This window comes from Rissa tridactyla, chromosome 1 (genome assembly GCF_028500815.1).
Source record: "Rissa tridactyla isolate bRisTri1 chromosome 1, bRisTri1.patW.cur.20221130, whole genome shotgun sequence".
Taxonomy (NCBI): Eukaryota; Metazoa; Chordata; class Aves; order Charadriiformes; family Laridae; genus Rissa; species Rissa tridactyla.
This window is the reverse complement of record NC_071466.1, coordinates 80,921,057-80,936,428: the sequence shown is the minus strand read 5'-3', so window position 1 is coordinate 80,936,428 and position 15,372 is coordinate 80,921,057. Positions and strand designations below refer to the sequence as shown.

The window sequence follows — 15,372 nt, the reverse complement described above, 5'->3', positions numbered from 1 at the left end:
AATGTCCTGTTGTCCTATCCTCCTTCTCACTCTAAACGAACTTTATTTCATTCCTCCTCATCCCCAAACTTCCTCTGACACAATCAAGAAGACACCTTTCTAAACCACGCTGTACCCTATTCCAAATCCCTTCCAACTCAAGAATCCAGTATAAATGTGCCATTGATCTAAATTCAGTCTAAATACCTCTCGGATGCAGCTGCTCGACTCCTCCAATCCTGCTTGCCCAGGTACTGCTATTATCACTGCCACTCTACCATTACTACTCTTGATGCTGCTGTATCTCCCTGCTTGCCTCCTCTATGTCTTCTCTCCCCACAATACAAGCTCTTCCACCAGCCCGCAGCAGACAGTGCTCCCTGTTGGCGACTGTGGCTCTCCTGGTATTAAAGCAGCCTCGGTGGCTGGTCTGACAGGGATTTAACACAGGTCTGCACTTACTAACTTCCACCTAGAGACGACCCTAAGGGCAGAAGCAAAAAACATGTTTGTGAGAAAACAGAATGTATGGAATCCATACTATTAGCTACTATTAACATACATACTATTAACTATAAAACTGCATAGCAAGCATTATGTGTGGTCAGATTGTGTTCAACACTTGTTTTGTTAAACAGGCTTCTCCTTTTTCATCTTCCTTCTTCTTGTTTCAGTGTGGTTGCCCGAATGTAGTCTTTCCGTTTAAGCCTGGCAGACACAACGTACTCAAAAGTGATGATTTTTTCCTTACTTTTTCTCTTTCTCTATTATTCTTTGCCACCCTCTCCGTCTCAGTGATTCCTCTTACAGATACTGCCCCCTCAGTAGCTGTGTTTACCCCCAGTTAGCAGGCTGGATGTGTATGAGATTACAAAGGAAGAGATTAGTTTTATTTAGTATCACTTAAAAAGTTACAGTTAAGTCTTGCATGCTTACACCCTTGAATCAGAGATTTAGTCAGATTACATACACTGCACACAAACCGGAGTCACTTCAAAACTACAAGCTTATTTCAGAACCTAACCCCCTCCAAAACTATTTAACAATTCATTTCCATTTGATGCTCGAAACAGAGTCTGTAATCAAAATTACATACACTTTTAACATTACTTTTTAAACAACCAGAGCTTAAGTGGTAAGAGAAAAACCACTGTTGCACAGATGGAAAACGTTCTAGTTCACCAACACCCTGCTTTCTTTTTTGTTCAAAATGCTTTCACAATTCAAGTAAAGCTTATACTCTTCTTAACCCATTGTAAGCAGGGAATGTTCTACTCTACTGCAATACCTAATAACAAAGTGCATTTTGTTACAAAATAATTTGCCACTGTAGTTGGTAGTATCTTACAGACAAGAATAGACAGCATTAACATCTCTTTTTTTTTCTTATATAAAATACATCGCGTTAAGAAGACAACACTGCATATATTATTACTTCTCATAATTGCTAATTTCCTGCCATAAAGAATTTCCTGCCAGCTATGAAAGAATATGAACTCCAACTATATGAGACCTCAATGTTTACAATGAAACTATATATAAATGATAGACTTTGGGGCAGGAGGGCTATTTTACCTTGCAGCATGGATTTGTTTCAGTTTCTGCCTCTAGTTTTCAAACAAGATGGCTGCGCGCTTATTATCAGTAAATGGGTACAAAGTCCAGTCACATGAACTGAAAGAGAAGGGTGGCGGGGAAGAGAGGACAACACTGAAAAAGACAGCTTCTTGTTATAAAACGCCAACGCAGTATTTCTTGATAAGACACAACTTCACCAGTAGGAAACGATCTCAACATGGTTTCATAATGCCTATATACACACGCCTAACCAAGACACTTGGTTTAGTTTGTTGCTGAAGATCTTCTGTTAGGCTTTTCAAGTGCTAGTAACTTTGCATCGTACTTTTGGAAAACGAGGGCAATGCCAGAATCTCAGGTACATTTCCTTTCAGTACACGTTGTAAGCGTTCCTGCAGAATATCTACATAGCAACTTCTGAGAAACTGCATTAAAACACCTTTTAAAGTATAATTTCAGATCAGTGGTTTTCAAACTTTTCCATTTGAGGCACAGAACTATTTAGAAATTCTCTCTACATAAATACTGTACACCATCGCCCATCCTGGCTTCCTCACTATGCAGTCTCTTAGAAACTGAATATGACCCCAGAAAATGACTACTCCAAGGACCCTAAAATGAAAAATCATTCATTAAACTAGCTAGTTTACATATTATTCTCCTTCCTCCACCCCAATTTATGTATTTTTCGTAAGGAAACTTGATCAGGAATAGAAAGATTTATGTCCAAAGATGTGTGCCACTGAAAATTAACAGAATACAAGCCTTACATTCCAAATATAAAATTTGACTTTAATCCCAGGAAAAACATTGAAGGTAACAATGACTGGGAGAAATCAAAGTGAACGAATGTTTCTGAACAGCTGCCTAAGTGCAAAGTTTAAATTATGTTTTTCTGTGGTTCAAGAAATCAGTACAGCTTGTTCAGAGCTTTTCTTCTGTGTTTTTCCCTCCCTTTATGTTAAAATAACATTGTACTGTAACAATTTTGAAACAGTTTTAAATTATTAACCTTTTCTCTGTCTCAAATACAAATAGGAAATACTAGCTCTGCCTTAAATCCTTGAAAAACTCTGCACCTATTGTCTTACAGTTGTTGAAAGCATTAACAAGTGAAAACAAAGACAAGTTTTAAAAACCTTGTCAATCTCCATAAAATAAATAACCAACTAGTTTTTAATCCCTTTCATTAATTATACGTTTAGATAAATCATATTTTAGTAGGTACTGAGAAAAAATCCTTCATAAGAAGCACTATAAGAGGTACAAGAGATGAGATGCAACATTCCCTGGCAAAACACAAAAATATTTGTACTTCACCAAGTTTCTTATGTACATACACTGCAACTCTTCAGTAACGTATAATAATAACTATTTACTTACAATAAATTTTATTAAACCAAATTATTATTAAGCAACATTAATTCAAAAACTTGTGATCATGTAAATTAGAAGAAAGCAGTGATAAAATAAGGATATGTATGCCAAAATATAGATGGATTGAATGAAAAGCAGGCTTGTCTGTGGCAATTAATGTGACAATTCAAGGCATTTGATATGGAAAACCAAAATGCAGTGTAAAAAGATCTATTCACTCTAACTAAAAGAGCATGCAGAAAATTTCGATGAGCTAGTGAGTGGAAAAAATAAACATCCTCCCCTATCCAAATCCGAGCACTGAATGAAGACTGAATGGAGGGGTTTTCTTTGTTTGTGTTTCTTCTCCATGTTTGATTAGAAATCACTAAAGGGTGCTAAAGTGACAATTACTCAATGACTTCAAAGCTTAAGTAGGACTGAAAACTGAAATGCTAAAGGGAGGCTGCATTTAGGCTATGGTAAATAGGGTACTACATTAACTAGTAAAGTATTCTCCAATGATATGGAATGTTCTTTAATGGATTAGATTATCTGATTTTGTGGTTTGGCGTTGTTTGGGTTTTTTTTCCACGTGGACATGAACAGAGTCCAACTTTGGTTTTTCTTTCATAATTTGTTAGAAACAAATGGTCACCAAGTAGCAGACAGTACCTACTCATTTATATATGAACATATATATGAACATACATATATATACACACATATAATAGAGTTCCATTAGCTGAACTGGTAAAATAAATCATTTTTAAATAGTATTTGGGAAGAAAAGGAGATAGAAGGATGCATGACTGGATTTATTAGAATTTAGTGGAAGTGCAGAGCTGCAGTGAGGCAGACCTTTTGTCTCAATTCATCAAAACATCTCTGACAAAGCTTTAAAAGTTTAGGAACAAACTTAATCACACCACTAAGTGTTCATCTACCAGGTATAGTACATATATTTTTGTAAAAACAAAACATGATGCACTGCTGTCTTAGATTGTCTGAATGCTCATCCACATCTAAATGCTTATGCTTACACATAAATCAGTTAATACAAATTTGTATTTAACAGGGATTCAAATAAAATACACCAATAACAGAGCTAAAAATTGAACAAAGGATATTTGTTAACTTCTCTTATCATAGTAAAACCCAAGGAACTTAGCTAATTTCAGAAGATATTGTTGAAAGTCACACATATCCAGAAATAAAAGATACAGCACTATTTCTAGGGACTTTGTACAAATTGGATTATTGGATGTTTGAGGATATTTATTCTGCAACAAATCTTCAGTGAAAAAAAAGATTTTTAAACTTCATTCTTCAGTTTAATCCAAAAATACCAGTGACAAGTTTCACTCTAAAAATTCTGTAGCCACATAGTCATCCTGAAGAATGTAGAGGAATCCTTATATGAACTTGTGAAATCTGTGGACTGCAGAGGGACTTTGTATAGTTCTGTGGAAGTCACAATGGCTTTTATATCTGGAACTCAGTTACATTGTCTATTGATTCTGGTATTTTTTTTGTCATGGTTGTGCTTAACGATAGTTAAGAGTTACATAGGAGTTCAGCTGGAAGAACATATCAGCTATGCCATGTAAGAATAAAGCTCCAGGTTTTGTAGTCACTATAGCCATAGCTTCTGACTATCAAATAATACTTGTCTAAGCTATCTCAAGTCACACACAGAACAGGACCTTTAGAGAAAGATGGGCTTGAACAGACAGGAAAAAAATACTTCATTGGATCTACTAGATAATGTATTTTATTGCATTTCCTGGATGTGATGAAGTCGGAAAAAGCAAATGAACATGCAGGTCCCTATCCTCCAAGGTCCTTCAAGAAGCAATTATCACCCAGCTAAAAATATTCCAACATTGCAAGTGGGCAAGAGTTTACTATATTTCCACCAACTTTAAAAAGCTTTAGTGCAGACACCACCCCGGAAGACACTGGTAGCGATTCAGCGACAAGACTGCCACCTACTGAGTGAAGCTCGATGCTTCCTGAGGCACCCAGGCTTTCCTCCGAGCTCAGCAACTCAAGAATACAGCCTAAACCTACCTCATTTCATGACCACAACACAAGGTGGCTAGTTTCTGGATGGCATGTCCCACTTAATTAGGATACACAGCTATCTTAATACTAGAAGTCTTGTTAATCACTTTTGGAAAATTGCATTAGTCTAATTTTTCCAGATGAGAACATAATTGTTGGCCGAAAAAAAGAGAAGTCAGTGAAAAACAGACTATGGAGCCAGGTTGTCAAATGTGGTCAGTAATATAATACTCATTCTCTGTTGCTTGCAGCAGCCACTGGTCTAAATGATACATGCAACATTTTTTGAACAGTAATCATAGAATCTTCATGGTTGGAAAGGACCTTTGAGATCATCGAGTCCAACCATACACACACAAAAAAAACCCCTACAATCTCTGCCACTAGAGCATGCCCTGAAGTGCCACATCTAGATGTTTCTTAAACACCTCTAGGGATGGTGACTCAACCACCTCCCTGGTCAGGCTGTTCCAGTGCCTGACCGCTCTTTCAGGAAAGTAATTCTTCCTAGTATCTAATCTAAACCTCCCCTGATGCAATTTCAGACCATTTCCTCTGGTCCTGTCATTATTCACCTGGGAGAAGAGGCCAACACCCACCTCTCTACAACCTTCTTTCAGGCAGTTGTAGAGGGCAATGATAATAATACAACAATTCATTCTGCAACACAGCTTCTTGCAGATAGCTGCCTCATCAGGCTTGCAAGATAATCATTCTTCATACTTAAAAACTGCAGAAAAATCTTTCAAATTGTATGAAGAGGTATTAAGCTCTTCATGGGCTAGATATGTTGCCACCGATCTCTTTCAGTGAAGTATAATACTGACTGTCTTTAATTAATGAGGACACAGCTAGAAGTCATCCATAAAGACAATTTTAAATTGGACAAGTTGCAACAAAAGTTTTCAGCTTTTGGCTTGGTACAAAATGGGGAACAACCTGACAAAGCAGAAATAGTAAAAAATACTTGTAAGAATTACAAACCATTCATTAGTGAACAAAATAAAACTATGGCAAAAATGGTAATTCAGTTTTTATGTTAATTCAAAGGAATTCTGTATCTGAGATTAAGAAAGCAGTTTGTTAGTAGAAGATGGCCTTCATATTTGTCACTTATAAAACCCACAGCTACAAAAATTTACCTGAGTGCTGGACTTCTCTAAGGATACAGAAAAACTAGAAACCTGAAGGGCAATCAAAATGCTAAAAACTTCAGAAAGCTTAACTTATGAGGAAAGGTTAAAGGAATGAAGTTTGTTAAATAAAGAAAAAAAAAAACAAGTAGAGGAAGAACATGGGATATCCTAGTAGAGCAAAAGATTCACTGAAAGATTTAGGAAAATTTTCCGCATAACGTCTGGACAGACATTTTAAGCGTATACAGTTCTGTCTCAATGCAAAGAATTCATCTCAATCTTGAACATCTCTTGTGGTCTTACCTATAAGCGCGTGAAATGGAAATTTAGGAATCTTTGAATCCTGCAGCGTCACTGTGAGCAATCATTCACCTTACAGAACCCAAGGTGAAATGTTTGAAATGCACTTAGTAGATGGTGTTAGCTGTCTCAGGAAACAAAAATAATAATCAGGTTCTTGCTAGCTTGACAGCACTGGGACGACAATGCTTCCTTGTAGGTACCCCTAACATATAACTGTATCAGTATTTACAAGTGGTGTTTCTTGGTTTTACAAATGTTTTATGAAAACAAGTATCTGTTACTGATCTTCTCCTAAGAAAATTTTAGTTCAAAGTGTAAAATAAGAAATAAGGCTACATTATTTTCTCACACGTTTTGTTACAACACACTGAACCTAATTCCCCAAGGCATGTAAACATATGCTTAACTTAAAGTCGGCAGACAACCTAATGAAGGAACTATTTCCTCACACAAAAATTAGTCGGTGCCCTATATGCTAGTGCTCACAAAGCATATTTGACATTGGCTGTCCACAACAGCATGTTCTGAAGTATACTACCAGTGTTTGCCCTTCTGCACATGTAGGGAGGAAGAGAAGGCAGCAGCTTCAGGAGGGAAGAATTCCCCAAAGGGAGTTATGACTTGATGGGGGGTACACTAACTACTGCAGCCACGGAAAAGTCCTAACTCCCTTAGTCAGGGATTGAAAAAGCAGCTGGTTAACTCTGCTTGGTACTGCCCCCTCTCCTCTCCCTTCCCATCATTTCTGCTTCCTGATCAGAGTTGGTACTTCATATGTTCCAGCACGGTGCGACAACTTCTCTGGCTAGACAGATCTAGACACTCAGACTGCTAGAACCACTGCAAAAATGGAAAGGTTGTGGTACTGTACAACAGCTGACCTCCATCAGCCTCCCTGCACTACCTAGACTGATAGCATGCCTACCCTGATCACGTAGACATTCTGGGCTGAGTATCAGTGAGCTCATTTATCTCTGCTCGACCCTTCTGGGTAGGTAAAAAATTGTAAGGGCATGCACCCACAAGGGAAGAACTCCAGAGAGTCAACTCCACAGCTTGCTGCATGCTGAGTGGGGAACATGCATATAAAACTTGAATCTGGAGCATTCTACATCAGTGGCTTAGAGACCTCGTGACCCAGAGAATCACAGTTCCTTCTCTCTCTTTTCCATCTGAAGATGTAATTATGACAGCCTTTGAAGAGGTTGAGCTTAGGAACGCAAGACTAAAAGGGACCACTGGAAGGGGAACTGCATTCAGTTCTATCAAGTGATAGATGTCTTGCTCAGGAAGGCTGACAGAACGTGTATTCCACATGGCGCTACAAATACAAAAGATTTCCTATAATTTGTAACAATTGAACTGTAGTAAGATGAAAAAATACAGCCATAAAATTCACATGAAGACACGGAAACTAAAAGCATAAATAATATTTTATGCTCTTGCCACAATGGAAAGCTAGATAAATAAAATTGCAAATGATCCTGCAGAGGAAGCCCACATCACATAGGAAAAGCAAAAGAAGATACAACACTTCAGATCTTATCTGGGGATGCATTCCCTTCTGCCCTAATCCTTCTGATAGTTTAGGGCTAAAGGGGACCCACCTATTAAGCACTTCAGGATTTCGATTACAATAACACTGCTAATCACCTGAACACTTTGCCTCCATGTAGCAAATATTTTACTGGATGACCAAAAATGATGTTAAAAACTAATTCATAAACCATAGAAGAAAATGACTCTCACTGATTTCAATGGAAAGCAAAATGGGCTTGAAGTATGGCATTAAGCCTTCATTTCCCAGCTTCAGAAACTGTTCGTTCTGTTGTACAATCCCATCAATAAATACAACAATTGACATCTAAAAATATCGTAGACCCCTTTTTTCCTCGTGTGCTTGGCTGGCTTTGAGAAAATTTCACCCCTTACTGCTGCTTAAGCACCTTTTGATAGTGCTTCGTCTACATTCACAGATGACCAACATTTATCTTCTTCACTTTGTTCTCCTGAAGCATAACACATCATCTTTCTTGCCTTTGTAACTAACTCACTTGTAATTGGTGGTAAATATCAAAATCCAGAAAATGGACAGCTCTCCTCCCCCTACTTGTTTGGCTGTAAGACGATTCATTAAAGAGGATATACTCCCTTTTGACTTATGTAATCAATAAAACATGACTTAGATCAGCAGGTGTAGGGTATTATTTCATAGCCTTAAGATACGTGCCCATTTTCCCTTCTGCAACCATAAAAACATGAACTGAAACAAGAAATCTCACTTAATTCATATTCTTTGGGGGAAAAGCTCTTGTTTAGTGACATCCAGCACTGGGAGGGGTTTCACTTTCTGAGGGCTTACAGGCTCAACTATAGCAACTGTTGTGAATCTCAGCTGATACCTGAATTAAATTACGTTTAACTCTAAGTCATTCCAAGTAATTTGTTACTAATAGTGGGTTTAACAGCTGTTCATGTAAATCATTGTGAAAGCTTTTAAATTACTGGATTTATTCAAGTCTTTAGATCCTTTTTTAATATTCAAATTCAAATGGATTATAATCTGTTTATCCTCTTTGCCAAGGCGCCTGCAGAACAAGAAAAATAGTCAGTCATTTCCATGTGAAACATAATGCATGATGCTCCTATCAATGTTATAAAAAAATTGTAACTGAATTCATGTTTCAAGCACAATATGAAGTAGCGAAATAGGAAACTGCAATTTTTGAGTCAAGTGTATTACCCAAGAAAACACTTAAGCGTATTCTGAAGCTTTTACTTGCCTGGAAAAGAACTTAAGTCACAAGTATTCCAGTGACGTGGAAAACTTTTTAGTTTTAAGGTAAAGAAAACCCCAAAAAACAATACAAACATTAAAGAAAAGGTTATGAGGATTGCGTACATAAACATTGTGCTGCGTACTTAATAACCCCATGTGAATACACACCTGAGTATTTTCACCTCATCTCATATGGAAGAACAACAAGACCAAAGTGATTTTAATATTATTACAAAGCCAAAGAAAATAGACTTGTTTGGGATAAGAAGGAACACCTATAGGCAGCTGATTTACAGTCGTTTAAAAACCTGTATATGTACCATGTAACACCATAAAATGTAAAACTTGGCAAAGATTTATTTGTCTGCTTTGGTATGTGCCCAAATAGCAAGCTAAATTCATTTAAAAATGTACATGAAGTTAACCGTGTTCCTCAGACTTTGCATGATTCAAGTCTACTTGCACAACTGCATCTCAGTAACCCAAGGTCAGCCTTCTCAATAAGGAGACATCAAGTTAGTAAGCATATAATTAACTATCAGTTTTCATAGTTACTGTACCTCCATCACAGTATGCTTCCCACAACTCAAAAGTTATTAAAGTCTTCTTCACTTGAAACAGACTTAAAATAAATAAGAAAAAAAGAAGCAGCAAACAAAAAAATCAACTGCACAATTCTTAATCTCAACTTCTTTTCACTCCTTCTTAAAAAAAACAACAACAAAAACCTACTACTGCTGAGAAGTATTTAAGACGCTCAAATAAAAATTAGGTCAGCATTTTCACTTCTTTTTGCATCTAGAAAACTATGGTCCATGACAAATTACAAGTTTGCTTGGACTTCCATCCCATTTTATTCTGTTAGACAAAGACTTAGTCACGCTGAATAAACCTAAACAGTTTGTCTACATCGGGAAGATTTTCCTGTGTTTGAATGTAGCTTTGAAGAATCAAGTAAGCTAACATTATGTTGATTATCACTGATGAGCCAGAATAAAGCAAAGCCAATTGAGGTTGTCAGCATGTCAGGTAACCTGACTGTCTTGAAATGTGCACAGTAAGATTCATATCACAGACCACTTAACCCTAAAAAGGTTCATCACTTGTGGGTTTTTTTCAAGTATGTTGTCTTTAGGATTTGCACTTTAAAGTTTGGCATAAACCTTATGTTTTATGAGATGAACTGGTGGTTTACACACTAAAAATAGTATTTCCCCTTTTGGGGAGGGCAAAGGGGAAGGTGGAGTTGTAATCAAAATACTTATGCTTTTTCTCCAATTAGAACAGTGACTCAAGATACCCGACTGATGTAGCTTTTTTGTGAACAAGTAGAGGTGTTACTATGCCAACAAATACAATTAATGTGGGTTTTTTAGAATACTTGATAATTAGAAAGTGAATGAATCCACCTCAGGTACAACTGCCATACACAACCTCATTACTCACCCTCCTGAAGTTTTTGCCACAACAGCGTACAGTCTTACAGCAGAAACACATTCTTCCTTAGAACAGCAGAATATTACAAGTATTGAGATTACTATAATGATTTTTTTTTTCCTTTTTAACAGATTAACATTTTTTTGTACGTACCATATTTAGGATTTGGCCTTTCTTTTCATGCTAGCTATGGTTCCACCTAAGTGGACAACTAAGGAAACTAACACATGTGTTGTCTGAAACGAAGTTGAAGCACTGAGTAATTGTACAGTGTTTATTGCAGGAACACAAGAGCTGTGTGCATTCTTAACACTCATATTGTAAGGTTACAAAGAAAAATTTAATCTGGAAGCACAGGACCTATTTTCTTGAACCTATGCAAGAACTAACAGATGCACTTCACGACTACGCATGACATTTTTAAAACACATTTAAGGCACTGTGCAGTCTTTTCCTAGCCGACACAGACAAGGCCTAAGCAGTGTTATCAAACATAATCATTACAAAATGTGACAAGTTAAAAAAAAAGAAAAGAAACAGACAGCCAACCCAAAAGTCAAAAAACTTTGTTTGAAAGTAAATTTTTATTATTAAAAAGGTAAAACTAAAGGCCAAGGATATTTTATTTGTCTTCTTATTTCCAAGATAGGAGGAGTTATGAGGACTTTGTGTTAATGATATTTCTCACAAACGGTGGGTAACGGTTCTTTTAAGGGATAAATTTTGGGGGTAGGTAAAATGTGTAAGGGGGCTAAATTAAAATTCAAAGATGCTTGTATGACACCTACAGTTAGGGCTTTAAAAAACACGACCAATTTGCTAAAATGGTGAAGGCTCTGTCAGAGAAAACGTGAATTGCTGAGAGGCGTACCTACAGACAAAAGAGACAGGACTTCCCTTATTGCGAAGCCGCCACTAACCATCGCCTTCTCGCAGAACTGTGAAGCAGTACAAATCTTCAAGCCAAGTATGTCACCTGGGGAGCCTGGTACAGCTCTTCTCATATCTGCTTCTGCAACTGGTATTTCAACAGTCTCTATGCCCAACGGCGGGTTACCTGCATGAAAAGCACAGAAAAGGGAAGACTGATGAGGAAAAGTCACCTCTTTCCCTCACAAGTGCCCAGTCAAAACCAGGTGATGTGTCCACTCAGGAAGATTTTGCTTCATCTCAAGAACGTGTTTCCTGTGCCTCAAAACTTCTTGAATGTTTCAGAAAAACAAACAAACAAACAAAAAACAAAACAAAAACACACAAACCAACCCACAGCTCACATCAGCAGCTCTTAAGAAATGGGTTTATACACTGTTACCTTACTCTTTTCTTACAGTTTTACAGACTTGCGCTTTTTTGTTTATGTCTCCCGCTGCGACCCAGCGGTAACATCACCCTTTTTAAAATCCCTACACAGGCACGCAAAAGTTTGCGAGGAAACGAGCTCCACGAAGAGGCCCACGAAGAAAACTGGCCAGTGGTTTTCCAAGAAAAGAAGAAGGAAAAAAAAAAAAAAAAAAAAGGTGGGGGGGAGGAGGGGGAGTGCTCTTCCACCCCCCGCCCACCCAACGGCGCTCCCGGTACCAACCGACACACCGCTCCGACCCACCCTACCTGACCCAGCCTCGCCCCGCGGCGGCGGCAGTGGCACCGCTCCCCCTTGGCTCCAGCCGCCGTGGCGGAGCGCGCTTGCGCCGCCGCCAGCAGGAGGGCCCCCCCCCCCCCCCGCGGCTGCTCTGGCTTCGCCATGTCCGCTCCCTCTTCCTCCTCCGCCGCGCTGCGGCCGGTCACTCACCTGATCTTTGACATGGACGGCCTGCTGCTGGGTGTGTAGCCTTCGGCCCTATCCCCTGCCTGTCCCCCCCCAACTCCGTGCTGGCCGGTCCCACTGCGCCGCAAGGCCCGACCCGGCCTGGCCGTCCGGGCGGCGAGGGGCCGTGGCTGGTGGTGGGTAGCTCCCTTCACGCCGCGCCGCCCCTCCGCTCAGGCGCCTCCCGAGACCGGGCCGGCCCCCCGCGGCCGCTCGTCAGGGGGCTCCCCGCTGCGGGCGGGCAGCCGAGCTGCCCCGGCCGGCGTTGCTTAAACCCGGCTGCAGAGAGTAAAGTAACAGGAAACGGTTTATTTCCTCTTCCCCGCCACCCCCTGCCTTTCTGCGGGCAAGTTTCGCCTGAGGGCAGAGGGCCAAATGAGGTTAGGGTGGCTGTGGGGAGAGAGGTGAGGGGTCGGTTGGGGTTAAGGTGCTGGGAAAGCGGGTGCGGAGGACGGCTTTCCAGTTTGCAGAGCCGGAGGAGCCCAAGGGCCGGGGGTCCGCAGGAGGTGGCTGAGAATAGCCAGTCCCTTACCCTGGGGTTTGGCTTGTGCTGCGCAGGGTACAGGAGAGCATTTTTCAGCATTTAGAGCTGCAGAGTCCTCACCTGAAAAGTCTGGAAACCACTGTGGTAGTCATCTCCCAATTTTTGTGTCGATAGACTTTCATCTTTGCAGGGTTATTCTAAAATCTGTCACGCTACATTGAGATTGGATCTTGAGGTTTGAATGAATATTCAGTGTGATTGGAACACTGTTTAAGTTTGGTCTTAACTATTTGCTGAATCAGGGCCTTCTGCTGCACGTCTCCTGTAAAATAATGGAATATTTTTGTACGTGACTTGGTTTTTGAGGTAGTCTATGTGGATTATTGCACAGGAAGCAGCTTGGGATGTAGGTGAATTCTTAGAAAGTGGGAACTTGGAGGCATGTGCCTTCCTTCTGCAGAACCCAAACTGTTGCAGTTTCTGGAAAGGCTGCAGTGAACTCTAATGAGCTATTCTGTTTCCAAGAAACGTGCACTTTCCCCTCCTTGGCGCCTGCAACAGTTGAAGGCAATTCTGTTATCGTGGTTTAAAACAAAACCGGCTGTACTTGCAGTAACACGAATAGTTTGCAGCATTTGGTTTGTTTCTGTTTGTTTCATCTGCACTCACCATAAGCTATGCAGAACAGTGATTAAGATGATTTGGTTTAGTTTCATTTTCAATTTCACCACTGGAGTCTCAAATAGCCTGGGGTTATGTGGGGTTTTGTTTGTTTGATGGTGTTTGGGTTTTTTTGTTTGTTTGTTTGTTTTTTTAATCCAGAACCAATTATTTTAATTTCATTCTTATTTAGAGCTTTCAGGAAAGCTTTTTTAGTTCTACTGCTTTTTAGCAGAAATTGAAAATGTGCTTCACACAGAATACTCACCTGACCAAGACAGTCTAGGTAAGCAATGAGTGTTTAATCATTGATATGGATAGATAGCTGTATTAGTTTTAAGTGAGTTTATCATCCACAGGTATTTACAGAGTAGATGCTTTAGCTTTGGACAATATTCTAGGAACTAAAGACGTTTTTCTCAGATGCTATCCTGTCTGTATTTAGAAATTGCCTTTCTGTAACATTCCAAATGGGTAAAACCAATATAAATTGAGGTTCTGAGTCATGTTTAGTTCTCCAAACTTCTGGGGTTCATACAGTGAAGAAGCATAAAAAATACTCTAGATTATGAATTGCACCTCATACTAGGAAAGTAATTATAAAGGATCCATAATTCTTGGGCCTAGGTTTGCCAAGATAGAGACACTTGAGGTATAAACCTACTCCTTATTGTTTTTAAATTTATCTGTTATACAGTACGGCTCCAGAGAAATACTTTGTCACTTTCTGGGTTCAAATAAAATAGCAGAAGTAAATTATGGCATTTTGTGTGCTTATATATAAAATATGTGAAGAGTTTATGCATGCTGATATAATTTATTTTTATCCCTATATGCGAGGCATCCTTTGCATTGATAAATATTTTGTTGTGTTGTGCTTCCATTCCCCTAGTTACTGTTACGCTACAACATGGATGTGATTTCTTCTATTTAAAAAAGTTGTGTAGAAAGAATGTTTTGTAATTCGGGTATCTTTCAGGTGTGATGAAAGCCATAATTATGTACAAAATTAAACTGAAAATACTCTTTAAGTGTCTTCCAGTATAGAGGCATAAAAGGTACACCACCTGGATGATTTTCATAATGTACATTTCCTTTCAGAGGACTTGTAGTATGTTTCAGCCTCTAAATACTTTGATTTCTGTCACAACTTTAATGTAATTTTTGTTTCACGATGACTTGTGACCCTTATGAGGCAAAAAGGCAGTCAGGAGACTGCTTGACTTCCCCAAGATTCCTAATTGTTTCAAGAAATCTGGAATAATTTGGGGAAGGAATGAAATAGAGGGCATACAGGCTACATGCTTTCTGACCAACCGGTCTGCTGTAAATCTTCTGAATAAGACAAATTGTTATGTTGATGTAAACCTAGGTGAGAAATTTAAGATCCCTTTTCCCCCTTTAATTTTCCTATGAATTTTTTGATGTCACATGTGTCACGTTGAAAATGGTAAAATGAATTACATACATATTTCTAGAATCTATAGAAATCTGCATAAAATTACCTTCTTTGAAAGAGCACAGACAAAATTTTCGGTATTGGATATCTGTAACTACACTTTTGTAACTTTTTTAAGTACCTCGATAGCTGACTGCATTTTTCAGAATCTGAAGCTTAGGTTTTGCAATAATTTTCACAATGAAGTAGTGTCTGAAAATGTATGTTACTGTTTTTGGAAGTTTTCACCTAAACGATGGCAATTTTATAGACCAAATATTAATTGATCTATAAATGATGAAACATTGAACATTAAATTGATCTAATGTAATGTGGCATGAACTTGCTTTC

General features: G+C 38.8%; 2 protein-coding genes across 17 annotated transcripts in view; one reads left to right on the top strand and one right to left on the bottom strand.

The window, feature by feature from the left end:
- The window catches only part of STS (steroid sulfatase), a 119,751-nt gene extending 107,027 nt beyond the window's left edge, over positions 1-12,724 (bottom strand). The window contains exons 1-4 of one of the 15 annotated variants that reach the window (XM_054205752.1): positions 12,425-12,724; positions 11,507-11,692; positions 1,555-1,653; positions 187-463 (exon numbers count right to left, since the gene is read on the bottom strand). The gene's annotated coding sequence lies outside the window, so the exon portion shown is untranslated. Of the gene's footprint in view, positions 1-186; positions 464-1,554; positions 1,654-6,419; positions 6,541-11,506; positions 11,693-11,947; positions 12,060-12,424 lie in introns of those variants that run through there. The other 14 variants (XM_054205818.1, XM_054205877.1, XM_054205856.1 and 11 more) reach the window with 14 other exon arrangements.
- The window catches only part of PUDP (pseudouridine 5'-phosphatase), a 71,755-nt gene continuing 68,637 nt past the window's right edge, over positions 12,255-15,372 (top strand). The window contains exons 1-2 of one of the 2 annotated variants that reach the window (XM_054205911.1): positions 12,349-12,455; positions 13,777-13,869. Coding sequence is in view for 1 of the 2 variants with exons in the window: in XM_054205900.1 (XP_054061875.1) it covers positions 12,377-12,455 (79 nt within the window). In the remaining variant the exon portion in view is untranslated. Of the gene's footprint in view, positions 12,456-13,776; positions 13,870-15,372 lie in introns of both variants that reach the window. The other variant, XM_054205900.1, reaches the window with a different exon arrangement.